This window comes from Chionomys nivalis, chromosome 1 (genome assembly GCF_950005125.1).
Source record: "Chionomys nivalis chromosome 1, mChiNiv1.1, whole genome shotgun sequence".
NCBI classification, from domain to species: domain Eukaryota; kingdom Metazoa; phylum Chordata; class Mammalia; order Rodentia; family Cricetidae; genus Chionomys; species Chionomys nivalis.
Genome location: NC_080086.1, coordinates 135,796,725 through 135,824,619, shown reverse-complemented (window position 1 = coordinate 135,824,619; position 27,895 = coordinate 135,796,725). Strand labels below are relative to the sequence as shown.

Here is a 27,895-nt window from a genome sequence, read left to right as displayed (position 1 = left end):
GTTCCCAGGGCCAGGGATACAGAAAAAAGAAAGCATCACATCCAATTCAGAACCACAGCCCCAGGGGATCAAAACTGTGGTTCAAAAAAATGATCCACCATTTGGAAGAGTTAGATCCGTTCAGTGGATACCAGGACCTGAGTTCCATAGCCCGAAGTGTTTAGGGTTAAATTATGGGTCACAATCTCAAGGTGTCATATCTACAGAACAGAAAACTTCCATACAGTTGGGAGGTGTGAAGCCATCAGAGACGACTGTAAGGCCAAAGCTTGAAGAAGAAAATCTGTGGGTTTTAACCTTGAATCACAAGTGCACCATACAAAGACACCTGAATTGTTCCCAGAACCAAGATACAGAAAGGAGAATACATCACATCCAATTCAGAACCACAGCCTCAGGGGATCAAAACAAAGATCCAGCAGTTGGAAGTGTTAGATCCGTTCAGTGGATACCAGGACCTGAGTTCCATAGCCCGAAGTGTTTAGGGTTAAATTATGGGTCACAATCTCAAGGTGTCAAATATACAGAACAGAAAATGTCCATACAGCTGGGAGGAGTGAAGCCATCACAGACGACTTTAAGGCCAAAATTTCAAGAAGAGAAATCTGTGGGTTTTAACCTTGAATCATAAGTGCACAATACAAAGACACCTAAATTGTTCCCAGAACCAGAGATACAGAAATGGGAAAATATCACATCCAATTAAGAACCAAAGCCTCATGGGATCAAACCAAGATCCACCAGTGGGAAGTCATAGATCCGTTCAGTGGATACCAGGACGTGAGTTCCATAGCCCAAAGTGTTTAGGGTTAAATTATGGGTCACAATCTCAAGGTGTCAAATCTACAGAACAGAAAACGTCTATACAGTTGGGAGGTGTGAAGCCATCAGAGACGACTGTAAGGCCAAAACTTCAAGAAAAAAAATCTGTGGGATTAACCTTCAATCACAAGTCGACCATACAAAGAAACCTGAATTGTTCCCAGAACCAGAGATACAGAAAGGAGAAAGCATCACATCCAATTCAGAACCACAGCCCCAGGGGATCAAAACTGTGGATCAAAATCAAGATCCACCTGTTGGAAGTGTTTGATCCCTTCAGTGGATACCAGGACCTGAGTTCCATAGCCCGAAGTGTTTAGGGTTAAATTATGGGTCACAATCTCAAGGTGTCAAAACTACAGAACAGAAAACGTCCATACAGTTGGGAGGTGTGAAGCCATCAGAGACGATTGTAAGGCCGAAACTTCTAGAAGAAAAATCTGTGGGTTTTAACTTTGAATCACAAGTGCACAATACAAAGACACCTGAATTGTTCCCAGAACCAGAGATACAGAAAGGCGAAAATACCACATCCCATTCAGAACCACCGCCTCAGGGGATCAAAACCAAGATCCAGCAGTTGGAATTGTTAGATCCGTTCAGTGGATAACAGGACCTGAGTTCCATAGCCCGAAGTGTTTAGGGTTAAATTATGGGTCACAATCTCAAGGTGTCAAATATACAGAACAGAAAACGTCTATACAGTGGGAGGTGTGAAGCCATCAGAGATGACTGTAAGGCCAAAACTTCAAGAAGAAAAATCTGTGGGTTTTAACCTTGAATCACAAGTGCACCATACAAAGACACCTGAACCAGAGGTACAGAATGGAGAAAACATCACATCCAATTCAGAACCACACCCTCAGGGGATCAAAACCAAGATCCAGCAGTTGGAAATGTTAGATCCGTTCAGTGGATACCAGGACCTGAGTTCCATAGCCCGAAGTGTTTAGGGTTAAATTATGGGTCACAATCTCAAGGTGTCAAATCTACAGAACAGAAAACGTCTATACAGTGGGAGGTGTGAAGCCATCAGAGATGACTGTAAGGCCAAAACTTCAAGAAGAAAAATCTGTGGGTTTTAACCTTGAATCACAAGTGCACCATACAAAGACACCTGAATTGTTCCCAGAACCAGAGGTACAGAATGGAGAAAACATCACATCCAATTCAGAACCACACCCTCAGGGGATCAAAACCAAGATCCAGCAGTTGGAAATGTTAGATCCGTTCAGTGGATACCAGGACGTGAGTTCCATAGCCCGAAGTGTTTAGGGTTAAATTATGGGTCACAATCTCAAGGTTCAAATCTACAGAACAGAAAACGTCCATACAGTTGGGAGGTGTGAAGCCATCAGAGATGATTGTAAGGCCAAAATTTCAAGAAGAAAATTCTGTGGGTTTTAACCTTGAATCACAAGTGCACTATACAAAGAAACCAGAATTGTTCCCAGAACCAGAGATCCAGATAGAAAAAAATTTCACATCCAATTCAGAACCACAGCCTCAGGGGATCAAACCATGATACACCAGTTGGAAGTGTTAGATCCGTTCAGTGGATAATACGACCTGAGTTCCATAGCCTGAAGTGTTTAGGGTTAAATTATGGGTCACAATCTCAAGGTGTCAAATCTACAGAACAGAAAACGTCCATACAGTTGGGAGGTGTGAAGCCATCAGGGACGACTGTAAGGCCAAAACTTCAAGAAGAAAAATCGGTGAGTTTAACCTTGAATCACAAGTGTACCATCCAAAGACACCTGAATTGTTCCCAGAACCAGAGATACAGAAGGAGAAAGCATCACATCCAATTCAGAACCACAGCCCCAGGGGATCAAAACTGTGAATCAAAACCAAGATCTACCTGTTGGAAGTGTTAGATCCGTTCAGTGGAAACCAGGACCTGATTTCCACAGCATGAAGTGTTTAGGGTTAAATTGTGGGTCACAATCTCAAGGTGTCAAATCTACAGAACAGAAATCGTCCATATAGTTGGAAGGTGTGAAACCACCTGAAACAAATGTTAGGCCAAAGCTTCAAGGGAATAAATCTGAAGATTTTAACCTTGTGTCAAAAGTACAGCACATAAAACCCCCTGAATATTCAGCAAAACCAGAGTTACAAGAAGGGGAAAAATCAGAGCCACAGTCCGAGTGTGTAAAAAGTCTGGCATTACACCACAGATCAGAGCCACATGCTGAGTGTGTAAAAAGTGTGACATTACACCATGAATCAGATCCACGGGCTGAGTGGATAAAAAGTGTGGCATTACACCACAGATTAGAGCCACAGGCTGAGTGTATAAAAAGTGTGGCATTACACCATGGATTACAGCTTGAAAATACAAAATCTGTTCAGTGGATCTCAGCGTCTGGTTATCAAGCTAAGAAATCTATGCTGAATCTTAGGTTACAATCTGAAGATGTCACGGCTAAAGAGTTAAACCCTTTGGCACAACTAAGGAATGTGAAGACTTCTAATGAGTTGACTACACGGCTGAAGTTACAAAGTAAACAACCTACAGGGTCAACCCCGGAACAACAGTCTCATGGGTTCAAAACTATTGATTTTAAATCGGAGCTCCAGTTTAGAAGTATGAAAGGATGTGACCCAAACTTACGGTCAAAGATTAACAATATAAAATTCACATTTGAACCCAGGTTTCACTTAGAAGTCACAGGCTCTCCTGGATTGAACCCTGGAATGCAACCACAAGAAGTGACCTTAGGGTCACCCCCAGGAACACAACCTCAATCTGCGACATCTTTAGTGTTTAAACAAGAGTCACAGGCCTCAGAAGCAAACTATGGGGTATTAAGCCAAAGGGCACAACCACAAAGCAGTATGGAGTTAAAAAGTGAAAACTCTTCTGAGTTGGCCCTTCAGACAAAGCCTTGGGATATAAAATCTGAGATCAACTCTGGGCCCCAGTGGCAAAGTGCAGAATGTTGTGACTTGACACCTGAAACAGAGTCCCAAAATATGAAATGTATCATGTCAAGTCAAGGTAAGCCATTTGCCAATCGAAGAGTCCAGCTAGACTGTAAACATGGGTCACAGTGGCGAGGTATAAAATCCAATCCAGATCTGAGGACAAAGTCCCAAGAAATGGAAACGGAAGACTGTGAATCAGGCCCACAGTTACAAGATCTGAAATCTTCAAGGACAGTCATGGGTATAAAGGTCCAAGATGTCATATCTATGGGCTTTACTCCTGGACCACAATTACAAGGTATGCCATCTGAAGTCCTTACAGAGAAGAGGGTTCATGGTGTGAAACTGGTAGAAAGCAAACCTAGTTCAAAGTTACAAGGTAAGAAACCTGATTTCACCCCAAGGAAGATGTTTTTAGGCACAAAATCAGTAGAGCTAGACTCAGCGCCCCTTTACAAGATTTGAAATATCCCAAGCAGATCTTGGGTAGGAAACTTCAAGATGTGAACTCTATGGAACATCATGTTACAAGTATAAAATCTCCCGAGCTGGTAACACAGATAAAATCCCAAGGCATAAAAGCAATGGACTTTAATTCAGGATCACAGCCACAAAATAAAAAGCCATCTGAGTTGGCTCATGGGAAAAAACTCCAAGGTATGGAATCTTTGATAGTGGAGTCAAAGTCCCCAAATGGGGAATCTGTGGAGTTAAACTTGGGCCCTCAGTTACAAGATGAGAAATCTTCTAAGTCAATTCTGGGGATAAAGCAGGAAGATGCAAGATCTACAGAGGTCAGTTCTAGCCCATGCTTGCAGGGTATGAGGTCTTCTGAAGTATTTTCAGAGGACATGCTTCAAGGAGAGAAACCCAAGGGCTTTGTGGCCCAGTCACTGTGGCAGGCTGTAAAATCTCTTAGGCGGACTTTCGGCAAGGCACTTGACAGGAAGCTTTTGCAGCTGAAAATCCCTCAGTTCCAGGACGGGAAAGGATCCGTGTTAACCCCAGAATTACATCTTCAAGGTATGGAACCTGAGGCAGTCAAGCCTGGATCGAAGTTGAAAGGCCTGCAACCCGAGCCTACAAATGTCCAAGCAGTGAAGGATATGGGGATCAATCATGGTGCAGAATTGCAGGTTGTGGGATTTGCTGAGCAGGACTCGGACTCCACGATTTATAGTGTGGCACCTTCCGAACTCAGTGCCGGAAACCTGAAGCAAGACGGGAACATTCACAAATCAAGTCACAAGCAACAGCTTCAAAGTATAAAACCGGTAGTCTTCAGTCACGAGCCACATTTGCAACATATCCAGTCATCAGAAGTATGTACAAATCTTCCAGATCTGAAATCTATGGAATTCAACTCAGAGCAACAGGTGCAAGAGAGAAAACCTCCTGAGGTGTGCACAGAGTCCAAGCTGCCAGATGAGTCATCTCTGGAATTCAAGCACGAGTCTCGATTGCAAGGTAGGACATTCTGTGACTTGAGTCCAGGGCCACAGATTCACTGTAAAAATATCATGACATCCAACACAGGAACACAAAATGTAGAATCGCCTAAGTTGCACACTGATCTAGACCTTCAAGGCATAAAATCTAAGAAATTCTGCCTTGGATCACATTTGGAAGATGTGAATTCTGCATGTACTCCCAATGCAAATTCTCAGTGTACAAATTCCAGTAAATATAAACCTGGGACATATTTGCAAAATACAAATTTCTCTGCATGCATTCAAGAGCCAGACTCTCGGTGTATAAATTCTGTGTGCAACGCTGGGCCACATTTTAATGGAATGAATTCTGTGTGTATTTTAGGACCAAAATTGCAATGTATAGATTCTACTGTGTGCAATCATGAGCCAAATTTGCAAGATGTAAATTCTTCTGCATGCACTTCAGTGTCAAGTCCTCCATGTGTAAATTCTTCCATATGCACCCTGAAGCCAAGTCCTCCGTGTGTGAATTCTTCTGGATGCACCCCGGAGTCAAGTCCTCTGTGTGTGAATTCTTCTGGAAGCACCCCAGAGCCAAGTCCTCCATGTGTGAATTCTTCTGTATGCACCCTGGAGTCAAGTCCTCCATGTATGAATTCCACTGAGTGCAATTCTAAAGCACATTTGCAAGGTGTGAATTCTTCTGCATGCATTCCAGGCCAAAACCCTCAGTGTGAACATTCTAATAGGAATAATCTTGGGCCACTTCTTCAAGGAATGCATTCTGGTAGAACATTTCCAGCACCACAAATTATGTGTGTAAATTCTGTTTGGTGCAGTGTCCAAACACATTTGCAAAATGTGAATTCTTCTGCATGTACTCGAAGACAAGAATCACAGTCTGCAAATTCTATGGGATACAACCCTGGGCCACAGTTAGAAGCTCCTAAACTTCAAGGTATGAAGTTTTCTGAGTTGAACCCAGGGACAGGAATTCAAAGAGAGATGCCTATAACAGTTAACCCAGTACAGCACTTGCAAGATTTAAAGCTTGAATTAACTCCAGGGTCAAATATTGCAGGTATAGCATCTGTAGAATACAACCCTGGGCCACAGGAACAATGTGTGAATTTTTCTGAATTGAATCCAGGATTAGAATTACAACGCATAGTACGAGACCAGCCTGGTCTACAAGAGCTAGTTCCAGGACAGGCTCCAAAACCACAGAGAAACCCTGTCTCGAAAAAAACCAAAAAAAAAACAAAAACAAAAAAACAAAAAAACAAAAAACAGAATCACAACGCATAAATTTAGCGAAGCTTGGTTCTGGGCCACAGTTGCAAAACATAAAGTCCTTTGCCTGGACCCCTGGATCAGAATCTCAGTGTACAAGATCTGTTCTATTGAGCTCTGGACCCCCTTTTCAAGGTGTGAAGCCATCTAACTTATCAGTAGGGGCAAAGTTTCAAGAGATCCCATTTTCGAAGAAGCAATTTGGGTCATGGCAGCAAACTGCACAACCCATGTTGACTCCGAAGCCTCAGTCAACTGGTATGGACTCTGTGGAAGTTTTACCAACACCACTGCCTGAAGATAAAATGTTTCCAGAGATGGGCAAACAGCCATTGCTTTGTACAAACTCTGTAAACCTGATACCTGGCTATGGTCTGCAGGACTTGAGAAGTAAGGAATTTTCACCAGGACCTTGTTTTCAAACAGTTATGTGTTTGAAGCCAGGGTCACAGTCTCAGAGCGGGAACTCTTCAGAGTTCGCTCCATGCCATGGGTCTCAATGTGCTCAGTCTTTCTTTGCCCCAAAGCCATGTCTTCAAGATCTAAAACCCACACAACTGAGGCTAGGATCCCAACAGCAAAGTATGAATCACCAACAGATTGCTTTAGATGAGACGCCAATGGGAGTAACACCCGAGTCCACCAGGAAGTCCTTGGCAGGACCAGCACTGACGAGTGTCAAATTTTCAAATTTAATTCCAGAATCACAGTCGCGATGTATGAAATTTAAGCCATTGACTTCAGAGCTGAGGGGGCAAAGTGTAAAACATGTGAAATTATCATCAGTGTCCCTGCCACGAAGTGGAAACCCTGCGGGCTTATCACCAAGTCCATTCCTTCAAAATGTGACATTTGGGAACCAAATTCCTCAAACAAATGATCAAATCACAGAACCCTCTAAGGTGACATGCAGACCAGCACACCACCTGGTGGACTATGCAGAGATGAACACGAAGATCAGCTACCAAGTCCCTAAATTGGTGAATTATATTCCGCTGCCTGTTTATCAAGAAGATGCGGGATCTTCAGAAATGACGAAAGGGTTGGGACACAAAAGCACAGAAACAACAGAGAAATCTATGAGGTTGACCCCCAAGCCAACAGATACAGTCACAGAATCATTAGGGATGCCTCAGCAGCCACAGCTTCAAGTGCCAGGATTTGTTGATCTGACTCCAACACTAAGTGATCAAGATTCAAACGCCTCAGAGCTGACCCCACAGAAAAACTACCAGAGCCTAGAAACCCTGGAGTTGCTTTCTTGTTCGTGGCCTCAAGTGAAAGATTTCAAGCAGTCACAGACCCAACCAGCCACAGGACCTAAGAGAATGACCCTCGACCTCAAGAATCATGCCACAGAAATGACGGTGCTAACTTGTAAGGTAAGACAGCAAGGGAAAGAATTTCTTAGAGTGACTTCAACGCCAGTAAACAGAGAGACTGAATGTGTCGAAAAATCTCCACGGCCATATCCTCAAGATTTAGGACCTGTGATGGTGAGCTCCGAGAAAAGATCCCCAAGGGAACAATCTGTAGTCTCGTCACCAAGGCCATTCTATCATGTTCCGGATTCTGCTCCAGAGATAACACCAGGACCTCAGATTCCCAAATCTGTAGGTTTGACCTCTAAGCCATGGCTGCAAAGGGAAGAATTCTTAGAGTTGGCCGCCCAGCCAACCAATCAAGTTGTGGGAAATACAGCCTCTGTAGAGCTCACATTTGAGGAATGTCAGACAGAAGAGGTAGGAAGTGGTCTAACAACGGCCCAGAAGGCAAGCATTGAAAAAGCAAGCGTCACTCCAATAGAATCACTGGATCAGATTATAAACTTCGTAACGGTCAGCCCAAAGCCACTCGATCAAATCACAGAACCTGCAAAGACACAGCTTCAAGTTCCTCAAGTCTCTGAATCTCTGACAGTGATTCCTGGACCACCACTTCAAGTTATAGAGTCAGTGATGATACCAGAGCCGGCCTCTCAAGGGTCAAAATATGTTGATTTGACTCCCAAACTGCATGATATGATAGTTTCAGAGTTTGCTCCAAGACTTTGGCTACAAAATGTGCAATCTAAGAAGTTAATCGCAGAGCCAGCACATCAGATTTTAGAAACGATAGAATTATCAGGCTTTCAAGTGATAAAGACGATATTGCTTCCCAAGCCCCTGCTTCTGATTGTGAAATCTGAAGAGCTGGCACCAGGACCAAGTCCTCAGGCTGTAGAACCAATAGGAGTTGCCACAAGATCAAGAATTCAAGTAAAGGATCCTTTGAATTTACTCCAAAGACCACATCTTCAAGACAAGATAAAACCTATAGAACGAACTCGAAGGGCAAATATTCAAGAGAATTTTCCAGAATTAATCTTACAGCAAACATCTCCACTTGAGGAACCTCCAGTATTAACTCACAAGCAAAGGTTTCAGGCTGGAAAATCTGTAGGAATCAAAAGAGAATCTCCTAAAGTACTGGAAATGGATCTGAATCAAGGACGGGCGTGTTAGAACAGAGATTCGGAAATGATAACATCAGAAAAGTTACAAGCTGAGAATTATTTCTCTAGGTTCATAAGCAGCCCTCCGATCCCATTTATTTCAAGCTCTGTCAAAGCAAGCGAATTAGGGCCCCTTCAGGGTTCTGGAATGCCAGAAGTGTCAAGAGCCCGGACTATGAAGAACTTTAACGTTGGCATTTTGCAGTCTCCAGAGTCCTATACAGACACTATTAGGATACAGTCACCAGCTCTTCCCTTGGTCCTTCCCTCTGATAAAACAGGGAACTCTGTGGGATCCCTATATCCTGAGATCTGGGATATGGATGTCATAACTAAGGAATCAACTGAAAAGAAGCAAATGGAAGAATTTGGGAATTCACTGCAGAGCTATTCTCCATATCCACTGAGATTACTACCCTCGGAGTTTCAGGCAGGATTAGGAGCTTGAAGAAACTCTATCTGTTCTTTCCTGGGCAGACAACTGAACATCTGGGAAAGTCATGTCTGTAGGCAGCGTCTACCCAGGAAGTACCTCTCCAATATGCTAATGCTGGGGAATGTTCTGGGAACCACTATGGAAAGGAAGCTTTGTTCTCAACCGTTTTTAACAGAAGGAGCCACTATGGATATCTGCCAATCTATTCAGAATTTATTTGGGGTTCCAGCTGAACTGATGGAATTTTCCCAAAGCCTACAAAGAGGGGTCCAAGGACGATTTCACAGACTTCAGTGGTCAAAAACTATATTCAGAGACATATTTTATGCCATGGTCATGAGAAAAGAATGCCCTTAAAGATGTGGACACGCGGATCCACATCCTCCATAATACAGCAGTACTCTGGTACTAGATTGGGACTAAAGAAAGCAAACTCAAAACTCAGTGATATATTCCAAGAAGTCACTCAGCACATGCCTGTCTCATGTACAGGGGCCCAGTTTCCTGCCTTAGGGAAGCCAGAGTCTCCTCTCGGGATACTTTATGATAGGGAAGATCCTGTTTCCAGGGAGCCGAGTAAAATCTCCCAGAGTGATTCACAGACAAGAACTTTTGAGTCTCACCGCTCCCTCAAGGCAAGTTATTTTTCCCAGACCAAGACCGATCTCTCAGAACAGCTCCATCTACTAAAAGATCTACAGCTAAAGATAGCAGCAAAACTCTTACGGAGTCAAATACCCCACAACGTCCCTCCACCCCCAGGGTCAGGTCTTGTCCTGAAATACCCCATCTGCTTGCAGTGCGGCCAATGTTCAGGATTTAGGTGCTGTCATAAGTTACAGTCTGCTTTTGGGTCTTACCTTCTCGTCTACCCACAGATCCACCTTATAAGGATCCCTGAAGGCCATGGTGAGATTCGGTTGCATCTTGGTTTTAGGTTGCGCATTGGAAAAAGACTTCAAGTCTCAAAGTATCGTGGGAGAAACAGAGCGGACACATTAAAGAACCCTTCCTCATCATCGCACAGGAAAGCTAAAATCTATACTCCAGTTTCCAAGAGTCCAACTTCTACAAGAGATTTCCAGTCCAGATCTTCCCAGTCTCTGGCTTCTGTACCAGTTCACAGGAGGCAAAAGCAATGGGGCAGCCGTGGTGTGGCAGGGAAGACAGAAGTCAAAGACTCTAGGCATTATGAATTCTGTGAGGTTCTCTCCGCATCAGAGAGTGGCTCTGAAAGTAACCGGCATGAAAAATGGGCTAAGCCAAGATTCAGAAAGACCTCAGACTTAAAATATCCAATGAAGAAAATCACCAAGGAACTTAAAACACAAAACATAAAGCTCTACAAAAACAGTAGACCCACAGAAGAGTGTCCTTCTGAAACACTGACAGATCCATCAAGAAGCAAGAGTATTGAAACCACTCAAACCTGCACTGTTTCTTCAAAGAGACAGCCTAAGAAATCCTCCCAGCCCAAGTTCATCCAGCTGCTTTTTCAGGGCCTAAAGCAGGCATTCCAAAGAGCACATAGAGTTATGGCTATCACTGGACAGAAGCCTGAGGACAGGGCTAGTCCAGACAATTTGTGGTCAGGCAAAAACTTGTACCCCGAAGGAAAAGATGAGGATGATTGTTTAACAGGAGATGGCAGAGGGGCCAGCACACCTGTTATCAAGCAAAGGTTCATGGGTTCCACCCCTAAGAAAGAAGACAGATTGCAGGAAACATGTGACCAAGCTCAACAATCAAAACAAGTGAGCTCTCTCCAACCCAGACCTTTGGAATTGGTGAAGAACATTGCTTCTGAGAGGAATGTCGTTATCCAAGCTCCTTCAATCCTACAGCCTTTGAGTAGAGTTCTAAATGTCAACAGCAGAACAAAGAAAAACTGAATTCTTCAGTCCAGAGTCTAACTGTTCTAAAATAGGAGCCAAATTTCAGGCCCAAGAGACACTCTTGCCTGACTCCCTTCTGAAGAGAACCTTGCAGAGTCACTTCAAACACGAGCAAGAACAACATGGCTTCTTCAGGGACTGGGCCTTACATAATCGTAATCGTAATAAGTCTTCTGAAAGGACCTATCACAGCCTGTCTGAGAGATCTCATCAAAGACGCCACAGTCCTCAGAGAAAGCCTAGGTGTCCCTCTGACAGAACCCTTAGAAGCCTCTCGGAGAGGAGATGTCGCAGTCCCTCCCAGAGGAAGGATCGCAGTCCCTCTAGAAGAACCCCTCAGAGTATCTCTGACAGGAGCCGGCCCGGGCTCTCTAAGGGGAGAGGTCGCAGTCCCTCAGGGAGGAGCCAACCCAGCCCTTCTGGGAGAAGGCCTCGCAGTTCCTCAGGGAGAAGCCCTCGTAGTAGTACCCGTAGTAGCCCTCGAGAGAGAAGGGGACATAATCCCTCCCCCAAGGGTCGGCTCGGTCTTTATGGGAGGAACCAACACAAGTCCCCCTTTTCAGAGATGCCGCAGCCCCTCAAAAAGGAGCCATCTCAGTCCCATCCGGAGGACATGGGCCAGTCCTTCAGAATGGAGCCATGGTACTCTCTCTGAGAGACCCCCTTCCAGACACTCCGGCAGGACAAGACAAAGCTCTTCTGGAAGAGGCTATCGCAGTCCTTCTTCCGGACTCCATTCTCAGAGAACTCACTACAGCCCCTCTGAGAGCAGACGCGGTCATTCTGAGAGGAGCCGACGCTTAGAGAGGAACCAGCAAGGTCACCATGCCAGACCCCATCGCAGCCCCATGGGGAGGCTCCGACACAGTTCCCCTAAGGAGAGACCCAGACATAGCTGGTCTAAAGAATTCAAGACTTATTGAACTCCTAGGGACCACACCCCAAACCCCAAAAGTTGAGCAAGTTTGGAGGCATGAAGTTAGTAGATAAGGAGAGATCTGCCCCTATTAATTATATCCTGCAAATCTTCACCTAGCTGCCCCTTCCTGCTCAGCCACTGCCTGCACCCTCGGCAATCAAAGAGCTGTCTGGGAGGGGAGTGAGAATGGGTCCGTAATTTAAGATCAATAAAGGGGTAATAATTGAACTCTCTTTGCAGCCGTAAGATCACTTGTGGGGTGGGTGGGACTGGATGTGCAAACGCCCGGAGCGCAAGGGTTGGGGTTCACGAGGACCCCTGAAATCTTCAGGTTTCGCCCACTTGCTCCAACCCTCCCCCGCCCCGACGGCCTCCCTAAGCCCCCGGTGCGATGGGGGCAGGGTCTCAAAAGAAGCCGACTATGAGTCCTCACGTGACTCCCCGCCGCAGCCCCCTCGGAAGCGGCTAGGCGGAAGTAGATGTTCAGAACAGGGCTGGTCGCCGCCGAGACCACATCCGGGAGAGGCGAGGAGAGCGGAAGTGGCGTTGGTCTGGCCGGAGCCCTTGGGTGAAATTGTTAGGCGTGGAGGGGGAGTGATGTCTTCCAGACTCGGTGCAGTCACCGCCGTGAGTTTCTTGGTGTGACTATTGTACTTTAGAGGTAGAACTGTCGAGCCGAGAACACGCGGTCCCTTGCTTTTGTCCCATACTCAGAGTTGGTTTTATCAGAGCCCATCGTAGGCCCCACCCTTTTATAGCAGAGCCACTTGCCCCCCTTTTCTTTCCCATTTTTATTTTTGCCTGTTCCCCATCTTCTCGGGCTCAGTTCCTCGACAGATTGTAATTAGTTTATATTCCTTCAGCATCCCCAGCGCCTCCCGTTTCTTTATCTTTTTTCCCCGTCTCCCTTTTCGAGCCTCCATCTAGAATAGGGCTTCGAGAATGGGGAAAGATGAAAGCTCCGGGATTGTCAACGCGACTTTACATTGTAGAAAAATAGGATGACCCACGTTTCCTAAAAAAGTGTCACCTTCGTTCCATTTGAAGTAGTTGCCCGCGAGAGCTTCACAACTAGGCACGAGGGGGATTCATCTCTTTGTGGATGAGATTCAAAGGTCCCCAGCACTCACTCGTGTGCTTGTGATTTGCTAGACCCCGGGACCCACACCCTTTAAGCAGCAGAGGAGCACCAGGATCGTGGGAGCTAAGAAGTAAGTGAGGTTTTCTGAGGACATTTTTGAAATTGTGTAGACAGTGCTGATAAAGATGTTCTGTGCACTGTGCAGCATCCTAGCCACCAGCCAGGTGTGGTTTGGGGGCACTTGAGACGTGGCTAATGCAATCGAAAAACCGAATTATAAATTTTATTTCATTTTAATTGACTTAAATTTTAGTAGCCATCTGTAGCTCATGGCTACTGGATTGGACAGTGTAGGTGTGATCCTAGTGCGGGGAAGGAAAACCTAGCCTGCAATAAAAATGCACATTATAATAAAAATGGTATATGTGATTCAGTTAATGGTGGTCCTGCAACACCCCCCCATCAAATATGTGCTCATAATTAATTTGATGAACTTGGGAAGGAAAATAAAAACTGTAAGGAAGCTTTATATTTTCAAGCTACTTAGTCGTAGCCCTGTTTTATTATTTTGTGTAACGAATGTGCTGAGTTTTTCCGTGGCTAATTCAAAGGGAAAGATTCCTATTAACTTGGCCCTTCCTGGGGAATTCTTTCATTTAGATAACATTTATTCAGTGTCTGCTCTGTGCCAGCTGTGTCGTAGGTCGGGCATGCAGGCTTGGGAAACGGAGTAAGATAGGTAAGCATAGCAAGTGTAATAGGAAGAAATGCAGTTTTTGAGGCAGGGTCTTTCTATCTGGAACCTCACTATGCAGCCTAGGGCGGCTGGTTACCCACCGTCCTCCTGCATCTGCCTCCTTAGTGCTGGGATTGCATGCCCGTGGCACCGCACTATTGTTTTTGTTTGAGATGGTTTCACTCTGAGGCTTAAGATTGACCAGAACTGACTGTGTAGCTCAGACTGAACTTGAACTTTAATACTCCCCTGCCCTTAGCCTTCCCAGTGCTGGGATTACAGGCATGAGCTACTTTATACCCTGCTACTAAATATTTTTTATAATGGAACTTAATACTGCTTTTACGAAGTATTTCAAGAATAGGCCATTTGTAGACAGAGGCTTGAAGGTCAAAGAATAATGCAGTTAGCCAGCTAGGAGACCCAAGCCTTCTGTCCCAAGAGAATAGCGTTTGAACAGGTAAGAGAAGTTGATACTAACTATTTCTGTATCATTGGTATGGAGGATGGCAGGGGATGGAGGGTATTACAGGGACATCCTTTAGAGAAGTTAGCAGGAGCTAACTTCATAAGGGCATTATAGCATGCTAAGTGTGATTACCCTGGAGGGGAAAGGTCCCTTTTGAAGAGATGGATTGAAAGGTGAGTGAAGACTGGTACCATGACAATTATCATAACCTAAGAAAGAAAATAAAACGTGGCGTATGATAGTAATGGTATTACGGATATATATGACGGTTGGGGGGGTATAAGAGGGAAGAATATTGGGTGTTTGCAGGTTTCTGTCTTTGACAACGGTTGGATTTGGATTCATAAACCAAACTGGGAATTTCTGAACAAGAGGTAACATTAGAAGCAAAATGAATGGATTTAGACTTCATTTGAAGAGTTGATCTAGAATACAGACTTGAGAATTACCTTTGTAAGAAGTAATTGGAAGCATGTTATTTTCCCCCAGAAGAGAGTGTATTCATAAGCTCGTCTAAGAGTCATGGTAAAAGGAATGTTTCCCAGAGTGTACCTTGATTTGCCTGGAGAAGATTGCTAAACAGTATGAAGGCAAATGGGCCACCCATTTCTTTACCAGGATTGGACTCCTTGGGAGTACTCACAACTTTTCAGATTTATTTATCTTATGTATTTATTGCTTTGCTCACAAGGATGTCTGCACAGCAGACCTGTGGCGGTCAGAAGAGGCTGTCGGAGCTCCTGGAACTGGAGTTATGGATGAATGTTATGTGGGTTATGTTATGTGGGTGCTGGGAGCCAAATCTGGGTCCTCTGCAGGAACAAGCTCTCCTAAAGACTGAGCCATGTCTCCAGGAGTACTCACTCTTAGCTATCTTCTTAGGGATTGCAGAGTTTGAGAGCTGATGGTCCGAAGTGAGATCTGAAGAGGGAATGAAACATGGGGAATACCAATCTTTAAAGATAACAGGCTAGGAGTCATGGGGAATATTGTAACAGGCTAGGAAGAGATGAGAGAGGATGCTGAGATGAACCAAAATGCCTTTAAAAAAAATGAATCTAAATATTTACACCTATTAAAATGGGCTAGAGGCTCTTAAAAATGCTTAATCCAAAAAGTTGAAAATAGGCTAAATTTTTCATTTGTGTGATAAGGAGCTGAGATTTGCCACACTAGTGATAAACTTTAAAGTCACTAATTAGATAGGCATTGCATCATAACAAAGCATTTTCTTGTTGCAGTGTTATCATTTGTGGAAGTTTTAAATTAGTATTTTTTTTTAAAGATTATTTATTAGGTATACAATGTTGTATCTGCATGTATGCCTGCAGGCCAGCAGAGGGCACCAGATCTCTTTATAGATGGTTGTGAGCCACCATGTGTTTGCTGGGAATTGAACTCAGGATCTCTGGAAGAGCAGACAGTGCTCCTAACCTCTGAGCCATCTCTCCAGCCCCTGAGATTAGATTCATTTCTAATAAATAAAGCTGCCTTGGATTGGTAGATGGCACAAAATACTTGACGTGTTTCTGTTGAGTCTTTTAAAAACAAGATAGTGTGTAACCTAGGAGAGAGTTTCCTAACCTTCCTGACTTAATCTGCCATATATTAATCGTGCTGACCCTGTGAACTATTGATTTTCTCCCATGCTTATGCTTATTCATGAGATAGAAGATAGAAGTTTCTGGTTCCTCTGTTGATAGTTTAAAAAAAAAAAATCTCCAAAGACTTTTCTAACAGGAATCCCATGGATCTGTCTCTTAATGGTCTGTTGGTGACAGAAAGTCTTTACAGAATGGAGATGGCTCCTATTGTTTGCAGTGCTGAGTTTCACTTGCAGAGGTCTGTCAGTTCCCATTATTGAGGTATAACTGGCATACAGCAGATGCATTTGCTTCACGTTTACCATTTTGATAATAAGAATGAATCTGTAAAACTGCAATCACAGTGAAAGACATTTCTATCCCTCAGTTTTTTAAATTTTAATTTTATGTGTATGAGTGTTTTGCTTGCTTGTATGTTTGTACTACATGTGTGCCTGGTGCCTGTCAGAGGGCATCAGATCCCTGAAACTAGAGTTACAGACATTTGTGAGTTGCCACATGGGTGCAGGAATTGAACCTGCGTCCTCTGCAAGAGCATCCAGGGCTCTTAACTGCTAAAACATCTCCCCCGTCCCTCCAAAAAAATTTTATTTTGTTTTGTTTTTGTTTTTACTTTTTTCCTTTTTGAGACAGGGTTTCTCTGTGTAGTCCTGGCTGACCTGGACTAGAACTGACAGAGATCTTCCTGCCTCTGCTTCCTAAGTGCTGGGATTAAAGGCAGGTGCCACCACCACCCGGCTTTTTTTTTTTAAGATTATTTTTATTACTTTAAATTATGTGTATGCTTTTGTATCTCTGTAGGTGTTTTGCATGTGAGTGTTATGTCCACAGAGGCCAAAGGAGTTGGCTGTCCTGGAGCTAGAGTTACAGGCAGTTGTGAACCTCCCCATGCGCGCTGGGAACTGAACTTGGGTCCTCCAGAAGAGCAACAAATGCTTTTAACTGTGGAGCCATCTTTCCAGCCCCTCCCAAAAGTTTCTCGTGCCTTTTGCAGTCCGTTCCTCCTTCATTCCTGAGGCCAGTGGCTCTCAGTCTGTGGGGTTCGTGACCCTTTGGGGATCACATCAGTTATCCTACATATCAGATTTACATTACAATTCATAACAGTAGCAAAATAGCAGTTATGAAGTAGCAATGAAAATAATTTTGTGGCTGGCGGTCACCCAACATGAGGTGTACTATTAAGGGGCCACAGCATTAGGAAGGTGAATAACTAACTGTACAGTGGTTTGCATGTGTCACATCTCGCTCCCTGCGTCTTTAAAACACGCTATCTTTGCCAGAACTACAATGTTGAGTTGTAAATAGTTATTCATTGCTAAGTAGAATTCCACTACGGGTACATTACAATTTGCATTGCTATCTTCCTTTATGGAAATTTGTTTTTTTGGGTTGTTTTTCATTTGGGGAATTACGTAAAGTTGTATAACATTCATGTGTCAATCTTGTGGAGACAAGTGTTTTGTTTTTGTTCTTTTTTTTCTTTCATTTCACTTGGTAAATACCTAAAGTAGCATTCCGTGTTGATTGATTGGATCATATGACAAAACTGTGTTTAATTTTTTTATTTAAAAATGATTTTCATACCATATATTTTGATCATATTTTTCCCTCCTTAACTACCAGATCCTTCCCACTTCCATATCCTTCCAACTTTGTATTCTTTCTCTTCCCCTCTCAAGACAATATTAGAGCCTCTAATCCCAGCACTCGGGAGGCAGAGGCAGGCGGGTCTCTGTGAGTTCGAGGCCATCCTGGTCTACAAGAGCTAGTTCCAGGACAGGCTCCAAAGCTACACAGAGAAACCCTGTCTCATAAAAACCAAAAAAAAAAAAAAAAAAAAGAAATATTAGAAAGTAATAACAACAACAAAAACATGACTTGGCCTCCAAAGTAGTGCATATGTATGTGTGTGTGTATATACATATACATAAAATATATATATTAATCTTTGCTAACAGGTGCATAGGGATGCTCCTGGGGTTAGCTTATTGTGACAGTGGGCATCTTACTCAGCATGCTTATTGACCTCTTCATCTTTTTCTGTAAAGAATCCATTTATGGGGGCTGGAGAGATGGCTCAGAGGTTAAGAGCACTGACTGCTCTTCCAGAGATCTTGAGTTCAATTCCCAGCAACCACATGGTGGCTCACAGCCATCTATAATGAGATCTGGTGCCCTCTTCTGGCGTGCAAGCATACATAGAAGGAATGTTGTATACATAATAAATAAATAAACAAACAAACAAATAAGAATTCATTTATGTTCTTCACTGATAGTCCCCCCCCTTTTTTGGTATGTCTCCCATTTTGGGTGCTACAGATTAAACCCAGGCCTGAAGTGTACTAGGTAAAAAAAAAAAAAAAAAATCAAGATGTCTTTTTAAAAAAGATTTATTTATTATGTATGTGTACAGTGTTGTGCTTGCATATCAGAAGAGGGCATCAGATGCCATTGTAGATGGTTCTGAGCCACCATGTGGGGCTGGTTTACCTTAGGTTCCTGGGCTGTCCAGTCTTGGGTTCTTGATCCTCTAGCGGTGTCAGGCATGGATTCCATCTTGTGGAGTAGGCCTTAAATCAGATGCTGGTTGGTGCCTCCCACAAGCTCTGTGCCACCTTCTGTAGAGAACCTTCCTGTACCAGAGACACCAGAACGTCGAAATGGAGGTTCTGTGTAGGCACCAGCTCAGTTTCTCCATGTTCAGTAAATTGTGGAGGTGCTGTCTTCAGCAGTGGGGCCTTCCTTTCAGCTTGTGGAGAGTAACTTAGAGTCTTAGCAATAGCCTGGGTTTTTGGGGGGATTCCCATGGGATCCCTTTGGCCAGCTACTCAGTTATAAGTAACTCAGTCATGTTACTGGAAGCTTCATTGGTGATATATGGCCAGTTGGGACTCTTGTCTCCCTATTTGACAATTGCAGTTAGATCACTTTCATATTTATGTATATTTTAAGAAACTTCTAAGCCGGGCGGTGGTGGCGCACGCCTTTAATCCCAGCACTTGGGAGGCAGAGGCAGGCGGATCTCTGTGAGTTCCAGACCAGCCTGGTCTACAAGAGCTAGTTCCAAGACAGGCTCCAAAACCACAGAGAAACCCTGTCTCGAAAAACCAAAAAAAAAAAAAAAAGAAAGAAAAAGAAAAAAAAAAAAAGAAACTTCTACTGTATTGGGTTTCCACACTGTCCCTCACAAATAACTTCATATTAGCTGTCTCTCCCTGTGTTCCCTCCTTGGGCCACCTCCTCCCTCCCCTCCCCACTTGACCCTCCCATTCCATCTCCTCACTCCCGTCCATCCATAGCTATTCTAATTCACTTTCCTAACGAGATCTATCTGTCCCCTCTAGTCCCGCACTCACTACCTAGCCTCTGTGGTTCTACAGTTTGTGGTTTGCTTTATCATTGACTTAATGGTTAATGTCCACATACATATAAATGAATACATACCATATTTCTCTTCTGGGTCCAGGATATCTCACTCAGGATGATTTTTCTAGTTCCATTCATTTACCTGTGAATTTCATGATTTTTGGATTTTTTTTATGGCTTTTCTCTGATGGCTAAGGATGTTGAATATTTCTTTAAATGTTTCTCAGCTTTTTGAGTTCCTCTTTTGAGAATTCTCTGCTTAGATCTGTACCCCATTTTAAAATTGGATTATTTGGTTTTTTGATATCTAGTTTCTTGAGTTCTTTATATATATTGGTTATTAGCCCTCTATCAGATGGGTTGTTTGTAAAAATCTTTAAGCTGTTGCTTTGTCCAAATGGCAGCAACCTGTGCTGTTCAAAGTGACAGTGTCCTGGGGCTGGAGAGATGGCTCAGCGGTTAAGAGCATTGCCTGCTCTTCCAAAGGTCCTGAGTTCAATTCCCAGCAACCACATGGTGGCTCACAACCATCTGTAGTGAAGTCTGGTGCCCTCTTCTGGCCTTCAGGCATACACGCAGAAAGAATATTGTATACATAATAAATAAATAAATATTTTTTTTAAAAAAGTGACAGTGTCCTTTGCTGTGCCAGAGCGTCTCAGTTTCATGAGGCCCCATTTATTAATTGTTCTTAGTGCCTGAGCTATTGACGTTTTTTTCAGGAAGTTGTCTCCTGTGCCAATGAGTTCAAGGCTCTTCCCTACTTTCTCTTCTATCAGGGTCAGTGTATCTAGTTTTATGTTGTGCTCTTTGATCCATTTGGAGTTAAGTTTTGTGCTGGGTAATAAATATGAAATCTATTTGGATTTTCCTACATGCAGCCATCTAGTTTGACAAGAGCCGTTTGTTGAAGATGTTATCTCTTTTCCAGTGTGTATTTTTGGCTTCATCAAAAATCAGGTGTCCATACGTGTGTGAATTTATGTTTGGGTCTTCAATTAGATTTCATTAATCAACATGTCTGTTTTTGTTACCATACTGTTTTTATTACTATAGTCTTGAAATTGGGGGGGGGTACCTCCAGCAGTTCTTTTATTGTTCAGGATTGTTTTACTGTCCGTGTGTGTGTGTGTGTGTGTGTGTGAGAGAGAGAGAGAGAGAGAGAGAGAGAGAGAGAGAGAGAGTTTCCATATGGAGCTGAAAATTGTCCTTTCAAGGTCTGTGAAGAATTGTGTTGGAATTTTGAGTCTGTAGATTCCTTTTGGTAGGGTAGCCATTTTTACTTTGTTAATCCTACTGATCCATGAGCGTGAGAGATCTTTCCATCATCTCATAACTTGTTCAATGTCTTAAAGTTTTTATCATGCAAATCTTTCACTTGCTTGGATAGAGCTACCCCAAGATATTTCATATTATTTAAGGCTATAGCGAAAGGTGTTGCTTCCCGGGTTTCTTTCTCAGTCCATTTGTCATTTGTATATAGGAGGACTACTGATTTTTGTGATTTAATTTTCTATCTCGCTCCTGTGCTGAAAGTGTTTATCAGCTGTAGGAGCTTCCCCATGGAATTTTTAGGTTCATATAATCTGCAAATGAAAATACTTTGACTTCTTTCTTTCCATTTGTATCCCCTCCATATCTTTCAGTTGTCTTACTATTGCTCTTGCTAAGATTTTAAGTATCATATTGAATAAGTGTGGAGAGAGTGAACAGCCTTGTCTTGTTCTTGATTTTAGTGAAACTACTTTGAGTTTCTGTCATTTAAGTTGGCTCTTGGGTTGCTGTGAACTGCCTCTGCTCTGTGTGTCTTGTCTCTCTGGTCTCTACAGGACTTTTGTCGTGAAGGGTGTTGTACTTTGTGAGAGGTCTTCTGCATTTAGTGAGATGATCTTGTGGTTTTTGTCTTTTAGTTTGTTTATAGGGTGGATTACATTTATTAGTTTATGTATGTTGTATCATCCCTGAATCTCTGGAATGACACCTACTTAATCATGGCAAATGATCTTTTTGATGCATTCTTCAGTTCTGTTGGCAAGTATTTTATGGAATATGTTTGCATCATGTTCGTAAGGGGAATTAGTCTATAATTCTCTTTGTTGGGTCTTTATGTAGTTTGGTTGTTGGGATAACTGTGGCCTTGTAAAATGAGCCAGGCAATGTTCCTTCTGTTTCTGTTTTTGGAATAATTTGAGGAGTATTAACTCTTCTTTGAAAATCTGGTAGAATTCTGCACTAAAACCACCAGGCCCTAAACTTCTTTTGGTTGGGAGTCTTCCAATTACTGCTTCTGTTTCATTAGGGGTTATAGATCTGTTTAAATTGCTTATCTGATCTTGATTTAATTTTGGTAAGTGGTATATATTGAGAAAATTATCCATTTCTTTTAGATTTTTCAATTTAGTGGAGTATAGGCTTTTAAAGTATATCCATGTGATTCTCTGGATTTCCTCAGTATCTGTTTTTATGTCCCTTTTTTCATTTCTAATTTTGTTAATTTGGATATTCTCTCTCTGCCTTTTAGTTAATTTGGATAAAGATTTTGTCAATATTACTATTTTCTCAAAAAACAACTCTTTATTTCATTGATTCTTTGTATTGTTTTGTTTTTATTTTATTATTTTCGGCCCCAAGTTCGATTATTTCCTATGGTCTTCTCCTTTTGGATGTGGTTTCTTCTTTTTGTTCTAGAGCTTTCAGACTTGCTGTTGAGTTACTAGTATCTTCTCTATGTTTTGTGTACCTTAATAGTTAGGGAAATTTTCTTTTATGATTTTGTTGAAAATATTTTCTGTGCTTTTGACCTGTGCTTCTCCTTCTATTACTATTATTCTTAAATTTCATCTTTTGATAGTGTCCCAGATTTCCTGGTGGTTTGTGTCAGGATGTTTTTAGATTTAACATTTTCTTTGGCTGAGGTATCCATTTCTTCTGTTGTTATCTTCAGTGCCTGAGATTCTCTCTTCCATCTCTTGTATTCGTTGGTCAAGCTTGCCTCCGAATTTCTTGTTTGAGTTCCAGATTTTCCACAGTTTAGGTTTCTTTATTGATTCTATTTCCACTTTCAGGAAATTTCTTGAACTGTTTTATTCATTTCTTCCCACTGCTTGTGTGTCCTCTTAGAGACATGTATCATACCCATAGAGGCTGTTTTCAGGTCTTTATGTTGCAGTACTCAGGGCCTGCTGTGGTAGGGTTGCGGGGCTTCAATGGAAACACATTGTCCTGGCTGTTACTGTGTTTTTACCCTGGTCTCTAGGCTTGGGAAGACTGCAATTCAAGGTGTTGATATCTGGTTTTATCTTGGTTGGTTGGTTTCTGTTTTGTTCCTTGGTTTCTGTTGCCCTCTCTGGTTCTAGGATTGTACCAGCTGTGGATGAAATTCTGGGATCCTGCTGGATGTGGCCACACTAGGGGTTCTAGCTTAAATGTGTTTCTAGGTATTGGGAGCTGACACTAGGAGGTGCACAGGAGGGGGGAAAGCAGAATGTTCCACCAGGGTCTGCTTAGCTCCCTGGCCACGGGGGCTGCAGCAGGTGTTCTGCTACAAAGCTGAGCTAGGGGGTGAGACTGGGGGATTGGACTTGGAAGTAATATGGAGGACGGGTGAGCCTGCCTGCTTCCCTGGCCAGAGTGGCCTGCAGACCTGTTGGAGTTGGGGGCTGGGATAAAGCAGTGAATGGGGTGGTGTTTAGGAGGGGAAGATCTGTGATCCACTGGAGATGTGGGACAGGGGTGGAGGGAGACTACAGGTGGTTGCTACAAGCTGGGGGTAAGACTGAGGGATTGGTTTTTGAGAAGCTGAGGGAGAGGTGAGGATCTGCAGTCCCTGGTGAGAGTACCAAGGCTTTTGTACTGTGTTTCTTCTTTGTGTATGTGTTGAATGAGCACAGATGCGTGTGCCTATGGAAGCTAACTGTCCAAGGTAGGTGTCTTCCTCCATTGCTCTCCACTTTATTTTTTTGAGACAGGGTCTCTCACTAAGCCTGGAGCTCACTGGTGTTTAGACTGGCCAGTGAACTCCTGGGATCCAGTTGACTCCTCCCCTTCTCCAGTGCTAGAGTAATGGACACATACCTCCACAGATGACTTTTATGTGTATGCTGGGGATTTGAACTCTGGTCCTCAAGCCTGCATAGCAAACGCTTAACCACTAAGCCAACTTCCAAGACTGCATCTGTGTTTCTCTTTTAAGAATTCTATTTAAAGCCAGGTGGTGATCACACACACCTTTAATCCCAGCAGAGGCAGATGGATCTCTGTGAGTTCGAGGCCAGCCTGGTCTACAGAGTGAGTTATAGGACAGCCAGAAATACACAGAGAAACCCTGTCTCAGAAAAGAAAGGAAGGAAGGAAGGAAGGAAGGAAGGAAGGAAGGAAGAAGGGAGGGAGGGAGGGAGGGAGGGAAGGAGGGAGGGAGGGAGGGAGGGAAGGAAGGAAGGAAGGAAGGAAGGAAGGAAGGAAGGAAGGAAGGAAGGAAGGGAGGGAGGAAAAGAATCATATTTAAGCCTGCAGGGGCTGTGCAGTGGCACACCCCTTTCATTCCAGTGCTCTGAAAACAGAGATAGGTGGATTTCTATGAGTTTGAGGCCAGCCTGGTCTATAGAGAGAGTTCCAGGACAGCCAGAGCTACACAGAGAAACCCTGTCTCAAAAAAACAAACAAAACAAAAAAGAAACCTTTGTCTCCTGTGCTTGCAAACATTTTCTTATTTCATCTAGAGTTTTTTTTTTTGTTTGTTTGTTTGTTTGTCTTTTTGAGATGGGATTTGGCCAGGAATTGGCTATGTAGCCCAGGCTACCCTCAAAACTCATGGATTCAGTGTCTTTGCATACTAAGGAAGCACTGGGCCAAAGTTCTCAATTTAATGCTCATTAGAGATTCAAGAGTTTTTCTTCAAGTTTGTGCATTAAAATCTTATTTCCTTCTTTGGTTAGCTAGCTCTTGTAGACCAGGCTCGCCTCGAACTCACGGAGATCCACCTGCCTCTGCCTCCCGAGTGCTGGGATTAAAGGCGTGCGCCACCACACACCCGGCATAGTTAGTTTGCTTTATTTATTTATGTTTTATATACAAATGCTGCATGTATGCCTGCGGGCCAGAAGAGAGCACCAGATCTCATAACAGATGGTTGTCAGCCACCATGTGGTTGTCAGGAATTGAACTCAGGACCTGTGGAAGAGCAGCCAGTGCTCTTAACTGCTGAGCCACCTCTCCAGCCCAAGTTTGCTTTTCTTATAAGGAAATCTTTAGCAGAATTTTTTTCATCTGTGATTTTGGCTCATCCTGAAGTGAACAGAGTTCTGTATTCCCTCCTAAGTGCTGTGTTGTTTGTACCATGCCCGAGGGTGGGTGCATATTAGTTGCTCACTGTACAATATTTCCTGTTTCCTTTATGATATTTCCATCTGTGAATTATTTAGGAGCAGATTATTAAGTTCCTAGATATTTTAATATTTTTGTGTTTTGTTTTATAATACCTTACTGCAAGTTAGTTTAGAATATCTTAACAAGTTAGTTTCTAACTTGATTCTGATATGGTCAAAAAATACATGGTGGCTGGCTGGTGGTGGCCCACACCTTTAATCCCAGCACTCAGGAGGCAAAGGCAGGTGGATCTCAGTGAGTTCGAGGCCAGCCTGGTCTACAGAGCAAGTTCCAGGACAGCTAGAGCTATTACATGGAGAAACTCTGTCTCTAAAAATCAAAAACAAAACAACAACAACAAATACATCATGATTTCCCTACCTTCATGTGAAGTTTGAGACCTAAAATGTTCTATGACTTTAATTTTTTCCCCAGTCTTTCAAGACAAGATTTCTCTGTGTAACAGCCTTGGCTGTCCTGAAATTCTGGGTAGACCAGGCTGGCCTCAAACTCACAGAGATCCGCCCGCCTCTGCTTCCTGAGTGCTGGGATTAAAGGCGTGTGCTACCATGTCCCCCCTCCAAATAATTGTAATTTATTAAGCTTGTGGAATTGCCTGCTTTTCTCTTAATTCTGTCAGTTTTCAGTTTGTGTATGTTGAGACTCTATTATTAGATGTTGCAACAGATCATTATGTCTTCTGAATAATTTGACATTTTGTCATTTTGTCTTTTTATATCTGGCAATAAATACTCTTTGTCCTGAAGTCTGTTTTATCTGAAATTAAAATAGCCATCACGTATTTGCTGATTGCATGGTACAGTTTCATTGATTCAGTATTTTAAGCTTTATTTACTTATTTATTTATTTGAGACAGGGTTTCTCTGTAGCTTTGGGGTCTGCTCTGGAACTCGCTGTCCTGTAGACCAGGCTGGCCTCAAACTCTTCAGAGATCCACCTGTCTCTGCCTACTGAGTGCTGGGATTAAATATGTGTGCCACCACCATCCAGTTTATTATATTTAATTACAACATTTAATTGTAATATAATTTAAATTATAAATTTAATTACAATTTATTAATAAATAAATAAATAAAATTGTTATAAATATAAATTACGTATTTAATTTCATGTATGTGTATGAGTATGTGCGTGTGAGTACGGGTACCTGCCAAGAGCAGAGGCAGCAGATCCCTCCGGAGGTGGACTTGCAGGTGGTAGTGAATCACCTGATGTGGGAGCTGGGAACTAAACTCTAGAGGGCAGCACACACTTTTAAAACCCAAACCATCTCTCCAGCCCCTATTTAATTTTAATCTATGTATTTATATGTATGGATTACTGATCATATATCTTTGTAATGAATCTGTTGATTACTAAATTTTAACTGGAATATTTAGATCAACAGGATTTGAATTAGTAATAGGGCTGGATTTGGGTCTACCCACTTACTCTTTGTTCTCTGTCCTCTGGTTTGTTCCTGTTCTTCTTTTGGGTCATTTGAATGCTTATGGTCCCCTTTAAACATACGGCCATGGGTGGCTGAAGAGACGATTCAGTGGCTAAGAGTGCACACTGCTCTATGTAGAGAATTCAGTTACCAGCACCCACAACTGCCTCTAACTCCAGCCCTGGGCGAAAGCCAATGATTCTGACTTTCACAGGCGCATTGCATTCCCATGTACATCCCACACAGAGGAACACACCCGTATGCACAGAACTGAAAATAAATAATCTTTACATTTGCTACCGTATCAGGAGTTTGGCAAAGGCTCTGCAGTAGAAGTTGAATTCATTTCCTCTAGGTATTATAACTTATGTGCATCCTTTCATAGTCTATTAGAATTAGTATCTGCTCCTTTCTTACCTGTAGAGACCTCACAAACACACACATTCCTTCCATATCCTGCCATTTGACTTATGTTGTAGATTTTGGATGTATTCAGAAAACTTTATCAAATAATGTTAACATTTGCTTTATTCATCTTTTTAAAAAAAATGTTACCCAAGCTGGGCAGTCGTGGGCACATACCTTTAATCCCAGCACTCAGGAGGCAGAGGCAGGTGGATATCTGTGAGTTTGAGGCCAGCCTGGTTTACAGAATGATTTCTAGGACAGCTAGGGCTACACAGAGAAACCCTGTCTCAAAATACAAAAAGTTACCAGAGCTGTTTGTGTGAGCACACATTCTCTCCCTCTCTGAGGCAGGGTTTTGCTTATTAGCCTACCTGACCTGAACTTGCCATCCTCCTGCCTCAGTCTTTCAAGTGACGGGAATTCAAGATGTGTACCATCATGTGAGCCTGTCTGTTGCTTTCCTTTTTTTTTGTTTTTCCCAGACAGGGTCTCACTCTAGCCAAGTTTGGACTTGAACTTGAGGCAGTTCTCCTGTCCTCCTCATATGTACTGGGTTATAAGTGTGAGCTACATCTGGCTGTCTGCTGCCTCTTCCTTTTCCCTTACTCCTTCCTCCTCTTTTATTTAACTCATCTATTCTTAGACCATCAAGTAGCCCAGTGGGTAAAAGCTAAGCCTATAGACATGAGTTCAATTCCTGGGATCTGTATGGTGGAAGAAGAAAACCAACTTTATATATCTATACACAGTTAGCTTTCTCCTTTTTATGTAGTCCAGGACCTAAGCTCAGGAAACAGTATCCCTTCTAGGGTTGATCTTCCTATCTCTATTAACCCAGGGAAGAACACCACTCACAGGCATTCCCAGAGGCTAACCTAATCTAGATAATCCTTCACAAGTAGATCAAAACTCTACTCCTTTGCTGTGGGATAATGCTGTTGTACACTGTAAAGATTTGGCATTCACATGGGTTTAATAAAACTCTGATTGGCCAGTAACCAGGCAGGAAGTATAGGCAGGGAAAACAGGCTAGAATTCTGGGAAATGGAAAGGCAGCAGTGTCAGCCAGACACAGAGGAAGCAAGATGAGAATGCCTTACTGAAAAAAGGTACCGAGGTCACATGACTAAACATAGATAAGAATTATTGGCTAATTTAAGTTGTAAGAGCTAGTTAATAATAAGCCTG

The 27,895-nt window shown here is 42.9% G+C and overlaps 2 protein-coding genes across 4 annotated transcripts in view; both read left to right on the top strand.

Annotated features, from left to right (window-relative positions):
• C1H2orf16 (chromosome 1 C2orf16 homolog) overlaps positions 1-12,230 on the top strand; it is a 70,282-nt gene extending 58,052 nt beyond the window's left edge. The window contains 13 exon segments of the mRNA XM_057785432.1: positions 987-1,410; positions 1,675-1,835; positions 1,838-2,070; positions 2,319-2,538; positions 2,541-2,618; positions 2,621-2,779; positions 2,900-4,204; positions 4,207-5,258; positions 5,337-5,411; positions 6,126-6,359; positions 6,527-9,668; positions 9,671-11,166; positions 11,871-12,230. Coding sequence (XP_057641415.1) covers positions 987-1,410; positions 1,675-1,835; positions 1,838-2,070; positions 2,319-2,538; positions 2,541-2,618; positions 2,621-2,779; positions 2,900-4,204; positions 4,207-5,258; positions 5,337-5,411; positions 6,126-6,359; positions 6,527-9,668; positions 9,671-11,166; positions 11,871-12,230 — 8,939 coding nt within the window.
• Positions 12,231-12,730: 500 nt separating this feature from the next.
• The window catches only part of Znf512 (zinc finger protein 512), a 41,282-nt gene continuing 26,117 nt past the window's right edge, over positions 12,731-27,895 (top strand). For 2 of the 3 annotated variants that reach the window (XM_057785649.1, XM_057785648.1), the window contains exons 1-2: positions 12,731-12,853; positions 13,379-13,437. In XM_057785649.1, the coding sequence (XP_057641632.1) occupies positions 12,824-12,853; positions 13,379-13,437 (89 nt within the window). In that variant the 5' untranslated portion in view covers positions 12,731-12,823. The remainder of the gene's footprint in view (positions 12,854-13,378; positions 13,438-27,895) is intronic. The other variant, XM_057785655.1, reaches the window with a different exon arrangement.